The sequence below is a fragment of the Alligator sinensis genome, unplaced genomic scaffold (assembly GCF_000455745.1).
Source record: "Alligator sinensis unplaced genomic scaffold, ASM45574v1 scaffold15_1, whole genome shotgun sequence".
In the NCBI taxonomy this organism is placed as follows: Eukaryota; Metazoa; Chordata; order Crocodylia; family Alligatoridae; genus Alligator; species Alligator sinensis.
In genome coordinates this window covers 889,289-906,461 of record NW_005842307.1, presented here as the reverse complement: position 1 = coordinate 906,461, position 17,173 = coordinate 889,289, and the positions used below count along the sequence as shown (strand labels likewise).

Here is a 17,173-nt window from a genome sequence, read left to right as displayed (position 1 = left end):
GCTTGCATCCATAGATGCTTCTCAAGCAAATCCCGGGACGTCATTCTCCCCCTGTACTCGGCCTTAGTGAGGCCGCAGCTGGAGTACTGTGTCCAGTTTTGGGCTCCACAATTCAAAAAGGATGTGGAGAAGCTTGAGAGAGTCCAGAGAAGAGCCACGCACATGATCAGAGGTCAGGGAAGCAGACCCTACGATGACAGGCTGAGAGCCCTGGGGCTCTTTAGCCTGAAAAAGCGCAGGCTCAGGGGTGATCTGATGGCCACCTACAAGTTTATCAGGGGTGACCACCAGCATCTGGGGGAACGTTTGTTCACCAGAGCGCCCCAAGGGATGACGAGGTCGAATGGTCACAAACTACTTCAAGATCGTTTCAGGCTGGACATAAGGAAGAAGTTCTTTACTGTCCGAGCCCCCAAGGTCTGGAACAGCCTGCCACCGGAGGTGGTTCAAGCGCCTTCATTGAACACCTTCAAGATGAAACTGGATGCTTATCTTGCTGGGATCCTATGACCCCAGCTGACTTCCTGCCCTTTGGGCAGGGGGCTGGACTCGATGATCTTCCGAGGTCCCTTCCAGCCCTGATGTCTATGAAATCTATGAATCCACCATCTAAGATTTGTATCTTGAACTTATGTGATAACTGGTAGCAGGGGTACATGGTAATTTTCTGTGTGCACGAACTTTAGAGGGATGGGTTGCCAGCAGTTTTCCAGCAGGTTCCATAGTAGACATGACAGTAGAAGAGTAATGCTTAACCTACCACCTATAGTCTAGATCCAAACCCTGTAGTGACTAGCTCCAACCCACAGCACATGGGATTAGTAACAAGTGATTAGGCCTGATGTAGCTCCTTCCTTGCACCGTGCCACTGATCCCCATCACAGCCCTCCCTGTTCTCTCCCATACAGAAGGCACTGCATATTCTCTCCAACCCTTTATCCATCCATCTCCCCTAGGTAGGCACTGTTTATCAGAGAGGTAAGTTATCTTCCTTTCTCCCTCCCCTCTCTCTGACATAGGCAGCCATCTCCCTCCCCTGCTAAAGGACAGAGTGGAGGCCCATGGTGCAGCCAAATTGCAAGCATCCGGCTTGCTTCTCTAAGAGATTGATCATTATCACAATAGAGGAATGATGACACTGGAACCTTGCATTCCACTGTAAACTTGGAGGTGGGTAGAAGCAGGGGAGGTGTGTTGTAGAAGAGAGGCTCTTCTAATCATTCCTCTCAAGCTTGTCCCCATGTCTCTCCTGCCTTCATTTCAGTCCTCCCTTTGTGTACCCTATCTCTCCTCCCAGTCACCTGTATTCAATAGCTTATGGGGGCAGGGGAAGGGTGAATTTTCCAGAAATATTTAGACTGGGGTTAAATAGCCAGAATGGAAAATTTAAGCCCAAATAATTAAAAGGTCAGCTATAAGCACCTGAAAACTCATCTTACAATGGAAAATATGAGAGACCCTTAACAGCTGGTGTTTTCAACTCTGCCTGCTTTATATATTCTCTTTTCTACCATTATATATAGACAAGTACTTTGCATCTTTCTGCATGCACATAAGGGTGTGGTGGCCTATAAATGATTTAGCAGCGCACACGCACTACATGTGTGAAGTTGAAATCAGTAACCGTATACTAAAAAATTACAGAGTATGCTATCAACCTATTTACCATATTTTTTCATATACAACACACGTCAGCATATTATAGATTCTCTGGAGTTCTGAAAGGCAAAACAAAGGAAAAAAGGTAGTTCCTTGTAGCAAGTAGTTGAGTAGCAGCAACTAGGGAACCAGGCCTGTTCGCTCTTGTGCTCCCCTTGAATTCCTGCAGATTTTAGTTTTGGTTTTAGCCAGTAAGCAGCAAGACCTGCTCTTACTATACTTCTTGCATATAATGAATATTCCAATTTCCAGCAGCTGATTTTTGAGAAAAAGATGCATGTTGCACGCATGAAAATTCAGTACCACATAACTCCTGAAAGCCTTGCTCACTGGTCCATACCACCACACAGTTTCAAACAGCTTTCACTTTATCTTTAAAAAAAAAACTACCTTCCAGAGAATGAGTGAGTGAGTGAGTGATATCAGAGCAGGGAACTCATTAACAAACTTGTTATGGCATCTTCCTATGGCTCCACATTCTTTCCTATCTTCAAGCTCCAGTACGTTGATGATGCTGTAGTGCATAGTCACTTGAAAGCAGATCTTCAGGTGATTTTCAACATCTTCTGAGACATACAAGAAAATGGGACTGATGCTTAATATTCAGAAGACAAAGGTCCTCCATCAACGACTCTTAATGAGCAGTTTCCAGCTCTAGTAATTCAGATTCACAGTGAGATTCCGGAGAATGTTGAGTATTTCTCTGAAAGAAAGCCATCTTTGGCAGAAGGCTGACATCAATGAAGAAATCCAATGTTGCCTCAAATGTGCAAGTGCAGGCTTCACATACCTGAGGAAATGGGTGTTCAAAGATCACAACATTGGATCTGAAACCAAGGTCATGGTTTATCAAGTAGTCATGATCCCTACCTTACTGTATGCAGCTGAGATGTAGACAATGTATAGGAGATGCCTCAAGCTGCTAGAAAAGTACCATCAATGCTGCCTATGGAAGATCTTCTGAAGCCAATGGGAAGACAGATGCACCAATATTAGCATCCTCTCACAAGTAAACACCATGATCATCGACGTAATGATCTTATGATGTCAACTTAGTTGGGCCAACCACATCATCCAGATGTCCAACTCCTGAAGCAAATTTTATTCTCCCAGCAGAGTTGAGGCATTTGCTTAAGAGGAGGGCAGAGAAAGCACTTCAAGGATGTCCTCAAGGCCACCTTGAAAAAATGCAATATCAATATCAACTCATAGGAGACAGTTGCTCAGGACCACTTCAAATGGAGGAAGAGTCTGCTGCAAGGATTTCAGTACTTTGAAACCTTACGATGACAACAGGAGATGGAAAAGCAGGAGCAGCAGAAGCAGGCATGCTTCTGAATCAAGAATCCAGAGCTATCCACCCCAACCAGAAACATGTGCCCAAATTGTACCAGAACCTGTTGATCCTGGATTGGCCTTGTCAGCCATCTTCAGACCCACAGATAGGGCATCCATGAATGCCCATCATCCTCAACTGGATTGCTGCTGCTGATGAATCTATTCACCTAAGCCAAACTTTTCAGAAACAATTGTGAATCCTGTGTTCCTTATTTCCTGTGTTCCTTATTTTGTGTGCCTAGCATGAGAACCTGGGATCTGATGTGCTGAGTGCTCCCATCTGCAACTGAAGTTAGCAGGAGCAGCTCATTGAACATATAAAATGCTAAGTAGTATGAAAAATCAGATCCTAGTTATTTCAAATTGGGTACCCAAAATTTATAACTTCTTTTTTGTCAATTTGTCTGCCTCATCTCTTTATTTATAATATTAGCCGTCATCTCATGAGGTTTTGTGAAAATAAGTGGTTTTATGAAGCACTCAGTTACTATAGTGATGTGTGTCTTAGAAAAAAAACTCATTATCATTAGAAAATTCTGTACCTAAGCAGCCTTGGAATACTGTACAATAAATAAGGTCAATGGGCAAAGCACTGAATGAGGAGAAAATAGAATATTGCATGGCTTTCCACTAAATGAATGCCATGCATTTTGTGCTTTGAATGGGGCAAGCATCCTGTGGTGGTGGTAGGGGGAGAATATATGGTTTTATAATTATAGGGCTGTATCATAATTCACATTCTTGTGCCTTTTTAATTCATTCTTATTGTGCATGTCTTAATTTTTCAGTAATTGACTTCACAACTTTTAATGTTCTTTTCACATATTTTGTGTGCAAGTATTTGCGTGAGATGCATTATATATGCCTTATAGTGCTAATATAAGCAAACCCTATTTTTTATCTTTAGGTCCCTTGAGTCAAACTACCAAGGTATTGTTTTTTTTCTGAAATGTACATAATGGTGAATTTGTATGTGATTTACCAAACATGTTTCACCTAGCTTAGAACAAGCATAGTTTTGCAGATACAAAACTACTAGTTTAATTTTGATGAAACAGCATATTAACATAAGTTCTTTTGGATGTTTTGTTTGCTTTTTTTTGTCCTACAATCAATGACCATTTAAATGTATAAATCTAATATTTTAATATGTTTTTTTTTAAACAGATCTTATTGTTGTGATAGCCTCAATAATTGTTCTGAGTGTAGGCTCAAATGGGCAGGTGTTCGCCACATCTGCAATAAGGTATGTTCTTCTAGTGAGTGTTGCACTAAACAACTACCAAAGCATGCATTAACATTTTCATTGCAAATGGGATTAATCAGCCCTTAAGATGATAAATGAAGACCTCAGTACACCATTATGCCTCAATCACCGGTTAGGAAATAGAGAGTGGTGTGAATGAGCTAGCCAAGAGGAAACAACTAAAGAAATATTATGGCCCATACAAAAGATCAAACATCTCTGTTCCTGAGATAAGAGTATTATAGGACATTGCTTTATTTAAGAAGTAATCCAGATAGCACTTAACTCACTTGGTACTTTTTAAAATATATGTAACTGCTGTACTTCAAGTGCAGTTGTGCTCTGATAGATTTGCTTGGCACAAGTAACTCATACTGTACATGAACCAGAAACAAGTTCATTTTTTGTAGTGTTTGTTCAGCTTGCTCAAAGTACTGAAAGCTTGTTTTGGAGGGTAAACTGAGTAAATACTGGAAAGGAATGATAAAGAGTAGAAAGGAATACATTTGCTTGCTACTCATTGTGCCCATACTTGCAAAAGGTGCTGCATTTTCTGTAATGTACTAAGAGCCCTCATGAATACTCTGGTCTCTGGGACTCGAGAAAGCTTAGGATCAAGCCCATAACTCTTCTTTGGGCATTGTCTACTCTATTTGCAAAATGCCCACTACCTTTGCATATAAGCATTGACAAAATAATAAAGACAGGGGCCTTGCAGACAAATATGCCTTCTGTGAGAAGAAAAATGTGTGATTTTGTGACCCACCAAAAATAACTGGCAAGTCTGGGATCAGTGAGGGATATGCTCGAACCACAATACTCTCAGCCATTTACCAAAGGTCCTCAATCCTTTGGGAAGATAGAGCATTGGCAAATTCATCACAATAGACTCTTTTTTTTACTACCAACATTGGTTATCCCTTCTAAGAAAACCTACATCTTTTCTAAAAGTGTGCATAATTTTGACATCTCAAAATCCTCCCCTCCCCTCCCCTCCAAATCCAAACCAAGATACATTTTAATAATAAACTATAGATTCTGTGAGTGTAATGTTCCAGTCAGCTCTTGGATACCTTGTTGATAACCATCTAAAATATTTACCATAGAAAAAAACAAGGGCTGTCATAATGTCTACTTAGTGTCCATTGTAAAGCCAAATTAGTACATTCAAAAATTGTTTTCAACTCCTTATTCCCTTTGTTCTCCAGGCCACCTCCCTCCTGGGGAGCTACATGGGCCTTTGACATTGGAATATATCATCAGCATGCTTCTCTTTTAGTCCTTTATTTTAAATACTGTTTTTGCTAGTATTTCCAAAAGTTACGTGGTTGCAGTTAAAGTTCTGAAGTATAATACAGCTGCATAGAATCAATAATGCAATAAAGAGAAACAAATGCTGACATTCAGCTTCAAAGCCTTTAGGACAGAACTTACCAGTTACTAGATCAAGAAGGATAAGGATCTGTTAAATTTGACTTGGCTTGGGGAAAGCTCAGAACAAGTAAATGCCAAGAGAAGAAAAAGGTGGTTCTTCTAAAGGTACTAGTGTTTGGGTATGTGCAGATGTTACACTTAGATTGACCTAACCCTAGTTATATCAATCTACGTGGCAATCTGTTCAGATGTTCAGGGAGTTAGATTGTGGAAAAATCGGCTGGCCTGATCTAAATAAGCTCAATTGGAGAGGTGAACTAAATTAGATAGGAAATGGGCTAGCCCAATCCATCAAATGTCTACATACATTTGGAGCATAACTCTGACTGTGAAAGCCCAGCTCCTTGCCCCAGTCCCGGGGCTGCACTCTTCCTACCCCACCCACCTATTTTTTTTAGCCCCTTGACCCTGCCAACTCCCTCCCACTTGCAGACCTGCTAGCCCTACCACCCCCTTAATCCTGCCCTCCCCTTCTCTCCCCCCACTTGGATCAGGTTTCCAGCATGGCTCCTGGCATCAACAAATATGTGCACAAGCAACACCTGATCTACAGACATGCATTTTAAAGAAATCAGTGTAATCATAGATTGGATATGGTGAACACCTACATGAAACCTTTGAGTTTTGATAAGGATTATGGACATCACTGCAGAAAAACCTGCTGAGGTTCCTGTGAATTAGTGCCACAAGAAAGCATAAGCATAATGCAATAAGAAAAAAGAAGGCAAGTTTTTAACTGAATTATACAAAACTTCAGACCTATTAGATTGGGAGTTTTGAGAAACCACTAGAAAATACATTATTAAGGGGTAATTTATAGGGGTGTGTGAAGTAGACCCTATTCAACTTGGATTCAGCCTAAATCAGGGACAGTGATTCGATTAATTGATTTGAATCATTGTCCCTGATTTTTAGATTCTGAAGATTTGATGCTGATTTGGAGAATCAGCGATTCGGACATAGACTTAGCTTTAAATGTTTTTTCTACATGTCTCGAGGTACCAGTGCAGCTTGTAATCACTGCGATGCGGGGACAGATGGAGCATCCCACAGGAGTGTGTGGGGCCCTCCATGCGCTTGGCAGTGAATCCAGAAGTGGACCAGAAGTACTTCTGGTTCACTTCCAGGTCTGCTGGGGAGTACACTGGGAGGCCCCCCACATGCCCCCCTGGCTTGGTGATCTGCCATGGGGGGACCCCGGGTGCCCCCCTAGGCCCAGAAGGCACCAGTTGCAAAGCCAAGGGGGTGTGGGAGGGCCCCCCCCCCATGCGCTCTCTGGCGGACCCGGAAGTGGACCGGAAGTGCTTCTGGTCTACTTCTGGGTCTGCTGCCAAGTGCACTAGGGAGCTCCCTGCACTCCTGTGGGACACTCCATGTGCCCCAGCATCACAGTGTTCATGAGCCACACTGATACCTAAAGAGATGTAGAAAAAACATTTAAAGCTGTGTCTGTCTGAATCTCCAAATCTCTCCGAATCAATTCAGAGGGTTCCTATTTGATTTGGAGAAATTAAAGGGTCCTCTGATTTGATTCAGAGATTCAGCCACCAAATTGGGCTGAATCTCTGTTGAATCGAGTTGGGGACTGAAGCTTCGCGCAGCCCTAGTAACTTACACCAGTAGATGGATAGGCCAGATGAGTTAATAATGATCCTTTTCCTTTTCTTGACTACTTTAAAGGATAGGACTGGTGTCAATAAAGTTGAGTGAAAAATTGAAAAGGATATGATAAAAATAGCTAGAGAAAAAAATAATTTGCATTAAATCATAGAATCAGAAAATTAGGGTTGAAAGCGACCCCCTGCTCAAAGTGGGATCGTTCCAGCCAGAATGAATTCAATTATTCATAAATTATTCAGTTATTCATAAATTACTTCAGCAAATAATTATTCTTCTGCAGACCTCTCACGAATTACAAACATTCCCTATTCAAAAGTACATGCTCTGTTTCATAAGACACATAATAACATCTGCATGGTTTATATAGATAACCAATATAGGAAAAGTGAGAATTGTGACTTTTTATAATAGTTGAACATTCAGGTTTTCTGTTTCAAAGATATGGGATTTAAAGCTTTGCTTTCTTCCAGTGAACGCTATTCTCAGGAAGCAAACATTTGATGGTCCCATAAATAAGTGGGTTAAGAGCTAGAAAAAAAATCATTAAAAAATATTCTTTGCTATAGTTTACTTTTAAAACCACTATTGAAATTATTGGTTCAAATACATAAAGATACTGAGTTGCCTTAACTCCAAGGCACATCACTGAGTAGAGATGATGTTCAGCACCTTGAAAGATAATTGGGCCCATTTGATATTTGAGTACAACTTACAAATACATTCAGGTACATGTTTATACATATTGATCTTTTTTTATCTCTTGATATTTCTATCTTGTTGATATCTTTTTATTTTTATTTAATTTTTCTCTTAGGGGAATTCGTTTTTTACAGATTCTACGCATGCTTCATGTAGATCGGCAGGGCGGCACTTGGAGGCTTTTAGGATCAGTTGTTTTCATACACCGTCAGGTACTAGATATTACAAGATCTCTAATATGTTTCATGTTAAGCTTATGGACCTCCTCAACTCAAATCATACTCAAGGAATTGGCTGAGGTAATTTTGAATCCATTGGCTATCCACTTTGAGAACTTGTGGAGTTTGGGTGAGGTCCTGGATAACTGGGGGTAGGGCAAAAATAGTTCTTGTCTTCAAGAAAGAGAAAAAGGAGCATCTGGAGAACTATAGACTAGTAAACCTGACCTCTATTCCTGGAGAGATCATGAAGCCAATCCTTACACGTTCCATTGTGATGCACCTAGAGGAGAACAAGGTAATCAGGAACAGCCAGCATGGATTCACCAAGAGCAGGTCCATACCTGATCAAGTTGATTTCCTTGTATGATAAAGCGACAGGTCCATAGATGGGGGCGGTGGGGCGGGGGGGGGGGGGGGGAGGTGGGGCGGGGGGTGGGGGTGGAGCAGAGGGTGGAGAGCAGTGAATGTGATATAGCATGATTTTAGCAAGGCTTCTGCCACTGCTTTTCTCAACATTTTTAACAAGCTAAGGAAATACAGACTAGACCAAAGTACAGTAGGGTGGATACATAACTGGTTGGATCATCATACTCAATGGTTGCATCTCCACAAGATGCTATATAGCCATTGTGTCGGTGGGTGTGAACCTTGATGCTGATGGTACTGCATGGTGGCCATGCACTACTGCATAGTAGGGCTGTTCAAAATTTTAGCAGCTGTTTTGTTTTGGAGGTGTTTGGAGCTGAATCTGAATTGAAACAGAAGGCTCAGAAACATCTCCAAAATGAAACATCCAAAACATTTTGAACATGTTTTGTAAATGTTTCAGAAAATTTCAGGGTTTCAGAGCTGGGCTTGCAGGGAAACAACTGTACACTGCTGCTCTGCCACATGACCTGGCTGCTCAGGGAGCAGAGATCTGGTGTAGTGCAGGGCGGGCAGTGGCATCAAGGAGATCCCCAGCATGGATGTCTGCTCCCTGCACAGTCAGGTCGTGCGGCAGGGCACTGCTGGTTCTTACCACACGACCTGTCTTTACAGGGAGCAGAGGAGAGACCCAGGGCAGTGCAGGGTGGGCAGCAGTGGCAAGGAGACCCCCAGCATGGGTCTCTGCTCCCTGGGGAGCAGTCTCATGGCAGGGACCAGGAAGCTTGCTTGCCGCTCTGTGCTGCTTCCCTGCCCCACGACCCGGCATGGCAGGGATCAGAGATCTGTGCCGGGTGTCTCATTGCCTGCAGGGAGGGCAGCGGCCCTCCCCCCCTCTCCCAGACAAGCCACCCATGGCCCCGGCCTGCTCCCCACTGGGGCTCTGCAGCCCCCAACCTCAAGCCCCACCCAGCTGGGCAGTAGGGCTATGGAAAGCTTGCAGCCCATTCAAAACTGATTTGGCTGAAATGAAACAAGACAGTGATCTGAAACACCGAAATGAGTCACTGTCCTCCGAAACAGCCAAATCCAAAACTGAATCAAAACACAGCTGTTTCACACAGCCCTACTGTGCAGTAGAGTTGGAGATGACCCATGCCCCTCTGGGACTGCTCAGTAACTTCACTTACTTGCTAAAGCAAATACTAAATGACTTCCCAGTAACAACTGTGCAGTTGGGTGCAGACGTAGATGTGCCGAATGATTAGTTATCAATAGTTCACTGTCTAGCTAGGAGGAGGTATCAAGTGGGATTCCCCAGGGATCTATCTGGTATGGTTTTATATCTTCATTAATAATTTGGATGGGACTGAGTGCACACTTAGCAAATCTGCAAATAACATCAAGTTGAGTGGAGCTGCAGATACTCTGGAGGGTATGGCTAGGATCAGAAATGACATGGATAGACTGGAGACAGGACAATTAACAAGGTGAGATTCATCAAGGACAAGTACAAAGTCCTGCACTGGGGGTAGAATAATTGCATGCACACATACAGACTGGGGAATAATTGGTTAGGCTGCTGTACTGCAGAAAATGACCTGGATGTTACTGTAGTTTCATGGTTGGAAGGGACCTGGGCAGATCATCAAGTCCGACCCCCTGCCATGGGCAGGAAAGAATGCTGGGGTCAAACGACCCTGGCAAGGTGTCTATCTAGCCTCCTTTGGAAGCCCCCCAGGGTAGGAGTGAGCACCACCTCCCTTGGACATTGGTTCCAGATCCTAGCCGCCCTGACTGTGAAGTAGTGCCTCCTGACGCCTAGCCTGAATCTACTTTCAGTCAATTTTTGGCCGTTATTCCTTGTTACTCCCAGTAGTGCTCAGGGGAACAGGGACTCTCCCATTGCTTGCTGGTCTCCCTTGGCCAGTTTATAGATGGCCACCAGATCCCCTCTCAGCCTTCTCTTGTGGAGGCTGAGCAGGTTCAGGGCTCGTAGCCTCTCCTCATAGGGCCTGCCCTGCAGACCCCTGATCATGTGAGTGGCCCTCCTCTGGACCCTCTTGATGTTGTCCACATCCCTCCTGAAGTGCGGCGCCCAGAACTGGATGCAGTATTCCAACTGCAAGGAGTAGTAGACCAGGGGTTAGCAACATTTTTGGGCACAGTTTCGAAAACACCCACAACTTTAACTTGTAAGATGTTGGTGTGCCAGGGGTGGATGATGGGGGAGCCATGGGAGGCTCAATCCTTGCTGTTGCCATGTAGCCCTGGCCCCTTCCTGCCATCCAACCAGAAGCATGAGTGCCAAGCAAAATGCCTTTGAGTGCCACACTCAACTTGGGGGTGCCTATCCCTGCTGTAGACCATAAGCTAAAAATGAGCCAAGGTATTTTTGCAAAAGGAAGCCAACAGCATACTGGGTTGTATAACAGTATATTGGGTTGTATCATCAGGAGTGTCACTTTGTACATCAAGGAAAATGGTTCTTCTGCTTTATTCAGTAAAGGTGAGACCTAATGTGGAATACTGTGTTCAGTTTTGGACCTTGCATTTCAGAAAGGAAGTAGACAGATTTGAAAGAGTTCAGCACAGAACAACAAAAATGATTATGGGCCTGGGAAGCCTAACTTTAGAGGAAAGATAGGGTTATTTAGCCTGAAGAAGAAAAGGCTCAGGATGGGTGCAGGGGCAGAATTTTGATAAATCTTCAACTACCTGAAGGGCAATGTGGAGAGGGTGGAGATGGGCTTTTTTTCTATGGCTGTAGGGGACAGGACTAGTAGCAATGGTCTTGGGTTGCAGCAGGGGAAATTTAGGTTGGAGATGAGGAGAAACTTTCTGGCTATGAAGGTGGTCAAACATCGGAATAAATGGCTTAGAAGTAGCGGAATCTCCATCCTTGGAATTTTTCAAGAGTAGGTTAGATAAACACTTGACTGGGAGGTTTTAGTCAGGGATGCTCCTGGATTAGGTAACTTTGTGAAGTCCCTTTTAGCCCTACTTTCCTATGACCCTATAATGTGAACAGTTGTTTCAGGAGAGAATCAATCACTTTCAAAGTCTTTCACATTTCATTTTACTTTTAAAACAGGAACACAATTAAGCTGACTGTTTACTTCAGTTTGATGGCTAGGTGGCATCAGAAGCAGTATTTTCTGGGAATTAGAATTCCCACTGTGAATAATGCTCCTCTGTGCTCTTTGACAGAATTATTCAAGCATAATTTATTAAACATGGTTATGCGGTTAGTCTTGCATATCAAATATGCTGTTGTTTATATTCAGTGGAAATATTGTCTAACCCAGGTTATTTTGGCATTAAAAAAATGCATACATTTCTCAAGTGAAGAAAATGGCTAAAATAGGTGTTTCTTTTTTTATTTATCTGGGGTTTCTTATCTGTGCTTTAAAATAAGAAAAACAAAAAACTTAGTATAATATGACAACATACAGCAAATGCTATTTTATTCAATACTGTAGGCTGCCATGTAAAGAGGCAAACACAGATATTTATAGTTATGAGCCAAAGTTCTTAAATGTACCATTACTCTTCATGTTCAGAAGTGCATGCAATTTATGTTACAGGAAGACTTGAACACTGCAACCCAGACTTTGTTGAATAAATGGAGAGGTCTCTTGGGGTCACTTGGAGCACTTTGCTGGAAATGGATGTATAGTGGTGTGTTGGAAGCGAGGTCTGTTGGGTAGTATCTTTTATTGGACCAATATAGTTAGGACAGATGTTAGACAAGCTTTTCAGCATAAAATGTCCTTCCTCAGGTTTGGGAAAGAAGCAGATACAGCCTAATCTAAAACCAGGTAAAACAAAGAATTTTCTTTAATTCCATTTTGAAAATTAAAAGAATTTCTTAAAGGGGAAAGAGGGCAGTAAACCTGCGAAGCAAAGAGAAGGTATAGAAAGCAGCTACAAACCAGGGAAAAGACAGTTCAAATAGTTTAACCTAATTATGTAAGAAAGCATAGGCAATGTGTAGGGCAGGGCACATGCCCCCCCCTGAGATTGGTCCTCACCAGCCAGAGATTGTCGGGCGATGGCTGGTGCCCCTCCCCGAGATTGTGGGGGTGCTGCGAGCACTGGCTGGAGAAGTTTTACCACTGGCAGCAGCAGTGATCAGCTACTGGGGAACCCCCCTTCCCCTGGTCAGCAATTGGCCACTAGGAGTCCACCCTCCCAGTTGGTGATCAGCTGCTGGTGCCCCCCCACAGTATCAGGAGGCACCAGTTGCCGATGTAAGAAAGTAAGACCCTACAAAATGGGAGAAAGTTGTTGTTACCTTAGGAGTATAGAGAGGCTAGCAGAAAGAGCAGGCAAATTTGTAATGAGCCATAAAACCACTGCCTATGGGCCTTGTTGCATGTTAATTTTATACAGCTCTTGGAGCAATTAATCCCTGGATTGCCCACACATTAATACCTGAAACTAGTTTTAAGCACACTTTAGGTGGCTTAAAATTATGCCACTCCAGGGCAGAATTCTCTCTCATTGGTGTTACTCAGCTCATGTTCCATTAATATATGGCTACTTCCCACAGATAAGCCACCCACATTGCAGTCCTCCAGCATCCCAGGATTCAGTGTCCCCTTCCCCACCTTCCTGTTCTATGTGAACAATTTTTCACCCCTGAACTCTACTGCCTAGGGGGCAGTTCTGGTACCAAGCCAACTCCCTCTCCCACCCCGATAGGTGAGATTTGCCCACCCCCACAGGTGCAACCCTGTGTAAACAACCTGAAGAGCACATGCCAGCTAAACCAGGTCTTAGCACATGTACAGGTCCAGGAATGGACTGTGGGAAAGGTGAGGGGGGCAAACATGGTAGGCGACTAGATCAGATCCTTATGAGCTGGGGGTTCCTTCTTGGGGCAGAGGCAGTAGCTCTCCCAAAAGCACCTTCCTTCACTGGTCCCACCTCTCAGCCACCCCAGGAAGCATGACCAGCCTCCTCCCCACAATCCCAAATCCCAATTTATTGCAACATGAGACCTTCTTTAATTTACTTCCTCTTTCTTTTAGATTTTTTTCTGTTTATTTTATCCTTCAGTGGCTGACTTCCTTCATTTCACCACCCTTCTGCCACTCCCATATCCCATCTCCTCCCATCCCATTAACTCTCCCATTAACTCTTTAACCAATGTCTCACACTCCCTCATCTAGAACAGGGATAAAGTCTGTCCTGTCTCACCTGCTCTGTAGTGGCAACTCCTACTCGGGTCCCTGCTCAACAGTTTTGTAGTGGCAATTCACAGCTGTGCAGGTGGGGGACAGTCAGAGAAGGTTTTTAGTCTTAACATGTGACTGCTCCAAACCTGAATTAGTACTAACACCAATTCACATTTGAGCAGCTCAAAGTGCAACATGCAACAAGGTCATATGTTTTAGTCCATGTGTTGTTTTTTTGTTTTTTTTTGTTTTTTTGTTTTTTAAGTGTCCAGTAAAGTGATGAGTGTTTGTTTCTGTAGGTTTCCCTTGAGTATGAGTACTATGAAGTTGGGGAGGGAGTGGATCTGAGAATCGTTATTCCCTTTGTGGTTAGATGTTTCTGCCTGTTACTGTGACTCTGGTGTTCTGCTGATAGTTATTTTTTGTCAGCCTTTACCTCTCTCATCATACCATACTATATAGGTGATTAATTCAGTGCTAGGGGGATGTTTGATATAGCTCATCATTTATCTTCCTTCCCAATGCTTTTTCTTCATTTAAATCATTCTCCAATTAGTGCAGTTACATATTTTCATTGCAGGTACTACTGAAGGCAAGTTATCTTGTGGTATTCCAGGTGACTAGGACTAGTTTAAACCAAACCACTCAAAATAATAAAAGTATATGTATTCTTATATTCCTTTACATTATTCCTGTACTGCCAATAAATTTTAAGACCTGCAGGGTGAATTCAATAAGACAGTCTGGTTAAAAGTAAATACAGAAATTAAACTTCCATGTGACAAACCCTGGTTTATTCCTAAATGACTGGATTTTTTTTTTTTTTTTTTACAGGCCTGGTCACTAATCTTTCATTGATTAGCTCTATACTGCTTGATTATCTAAACAGTGCTGAAATAAGTTCTAAACATGCATTCCCAGTAGTCAAAGTTTACTGTTAGGATTGTTTAGGAGTAATCTTTTTCTGAGGGTGTTCAAAGTGGTGGTCAAAGATCTGGAAAGATTATCTTCAAAATGCAATACATTAGCCCAAAAGTTACTTATAAACAGGTTTAGTTGATTAAAAAAAAGAAAAAAAGAAGAAGCCTTTTTGTAACCCAGCCCATGAGTCAAGTGTACTTGAAATTCCGTTAATTCAGAGAAGTGATTATGGTGATCTATAAACAACAGTATTAAGATCTGTAGTGCCTGACAAAGCAGAACACCCACTAACATGAGTTCAAAATCAAGCTCACAGTTCTCTATTTAATTTTGGACAATTGTAGCTGAAATTGCAGCATAGTACCAAAAAGAAAGGAAAATTGAACATTTATTCCTTTACGGTCACTTAAAAGAAATTTGTTTTAAAAATGAAAAAACAAAGCATGACAACAACAACAAAAAACCTTAGCTGCCTTTTCCCCCTCCGTCTTTGCAGCTGGAGTACAAGGTACACTTGTGTGTTGGATTTAGTCCTCTTTAAAAAACAAAATGAGGTCCTAAATCCCTGGAGAATGGAAAAAAATATATTGGAACCCATTGAAAATAGATGCACTTGGTGTCTCTGTATGCAGGAAAGCTTTCTAAAGATTTCACTGATACTTTCCATGCATGTCTAAGTTTTACATATAGCTATATTAGCTCACCCCAGCCTACTGGTAATTTGGCCAGGACATTTAGCTATTTTCAGCAAGTTGAGCTTATACAAGCATTTCTTGCCAAAGGCAACAAGACATGAGTCAACATCATATGTGGTGATGGAAAGACATGGAAAAATCGTGCAACTTACTGAAAAAAGTTTTTGAGCTAATGCGTCTAGTTCCAGCTTATGAGCCTCTTGCTTTAGAGGCTCATTTATTCCTCATTTTGTTTTGTGAGTTCTCAATATTTCTAGTAGAAGCTCAGTTGAATACGCAACCACTTTCCTAAGGACTGAATGCTGTATTTAATCCTTGACAAGTTTTTTTTTTTTTTTTTACATTATTAATTTAATAATAAACACAGGCAAAGATTTTTGTTGATATATTTTATTGGACCAACTGTATAGCTGGGACACATTTCAGGCACAAAATACTCTCATCTCCTCTGAAAAGAGTACTTGTGAAACTCGCCTTGCCAATTCAACAATATTGCAACCCTACTACAACACTTAAGACTAAAGAAGTAATTTGACTTAAACTTGAATATAGAGAAACTTATTTTTCAGTTTACCCTACATGTTTATGTGATTTGTTTTGCTTCTTTTGCATATAGATACTTCACTTCTGCTAAATATGTAGTCATGTCTGTAAAAGATAGAGAATTGGACCATTTCACAGGATGAAGAAAAACATCTATTTCCTTAGTTATGCTAAAGTAGTTTGGAAAAGGTTGTACCTAATGAATAATTTCTCCATCTGCTTGTCCTTCTAATCAAAAGCATTAGATTAAGTTTTGTTGCAAGCCCTGGACTCCCAAGTCATGTTGCAGTTCCCAAATCTGGGTCTAGACTGCAAAGGGACCCCATGATCTGGATCTGGCCAGGGGGCTGGGTGGGTGTCATGGGATGGTGTCCCCAGGGATGGCCATGACACACTTAGGGCTCCATGACCATGCCAATCTTGCCCAATGGGCACCCTTTTCCTCACCTGCCACATCTTGCTGGTACTTATAAATATAGGGAGGCTGCCCTCAAGTTCATCTGGACATGGTCCTGCTGGACCCCACTGAACCCCGTGGGTTCTTGGACCCGTTTTTGGGTCCTGCTCAAAGTGGATGCCTCACAGGACACCCTCAGCCTTAAGGGCTAGGTGTGTAGCTCTAAAACTGCCCCTTTACTATGCCTCAAGCCTCACAAATGGCATTCACACATTGTCTTGCTGAGGCCCTAACCTAGCTAGGCCTCTGGTCATCACTGAGCTGTCCATAGCCCTGTCTCTGTGCCCACACTGGCGCTGGGGTCTGCTCACCCCTTTCATCACCTCGCCCCCTGGTGCTGGGGTCCCTACACTGTAGTGGGCCACCCCAATGAGGCCTGCTCCTTCCCCAATAGCCTCAGCCCAATCCACCAGTGTATAAACAGCATCTAAAATATAAGCCCCTGGGCTATAACATAATACAAAGAGTTCAGGGTGTGCTCTGTTCCTTTAAAAAAGTCAAACTTCCTCTAGCACTAAGTGCCTTGTAGGCCAAGGTATCTGGTGAGCTCCTAGAGCCCCTTAATCCTACCAGAACTAGAACAGACATTCAAGCTTCTCTGGTTAGCTCCTTCCCCCCTTGGCTGCTGACAGAGAATTCAGCCTCTAGTCCCAGCCCTGGGGTTTATATATGCCCAGGGCCCTGCCTCTTCCAGTCAGCTGACAAGCTGCAGGTGCAGGCTAATTCCCTCATTAGCTGGCTGCCACAGCAACCTGCACCTGTGGGGGTTCTGCCTGGCTCTTAGGGCTCTT

At 42.8% G+C, this 17,173-nt stretch overlaps 1 protein-coding gene across 7 annotated transcripts in view; it reads left to right on the top strand.

Annotated features, from left to right (window-relative positions):
- LOC102384210 (potassium voltage-gated channel subfamily KQT member 1-like) overlaps positions 1–17,173 on the top strand; it is an 856,087-nt gene that overhangs the window by 119,894 nt on the left and 719,020 nt on the right. For all 7 annotated transcript variants that reach the window (XR_003095170.1, XM_025209778.1, XM_025209777.1 and 4 more), the window contains exons 5-6: positions 4,165–4,243; positions 8,112–8,208. Coding sequence is in view for 6 of the 7 variants with exons in the window: in XM_025209778.1 (XP_025065563.1) it covers positions 4,165–4,243; positions 8,112–8,208 (176 nt within the window). In the remaining variant the exon portion in view is untranslated. The remainder of the gene's footprint in view (positions 1–4,164; positions 4,244–8,111; positions 8,209–17,173) is intronic.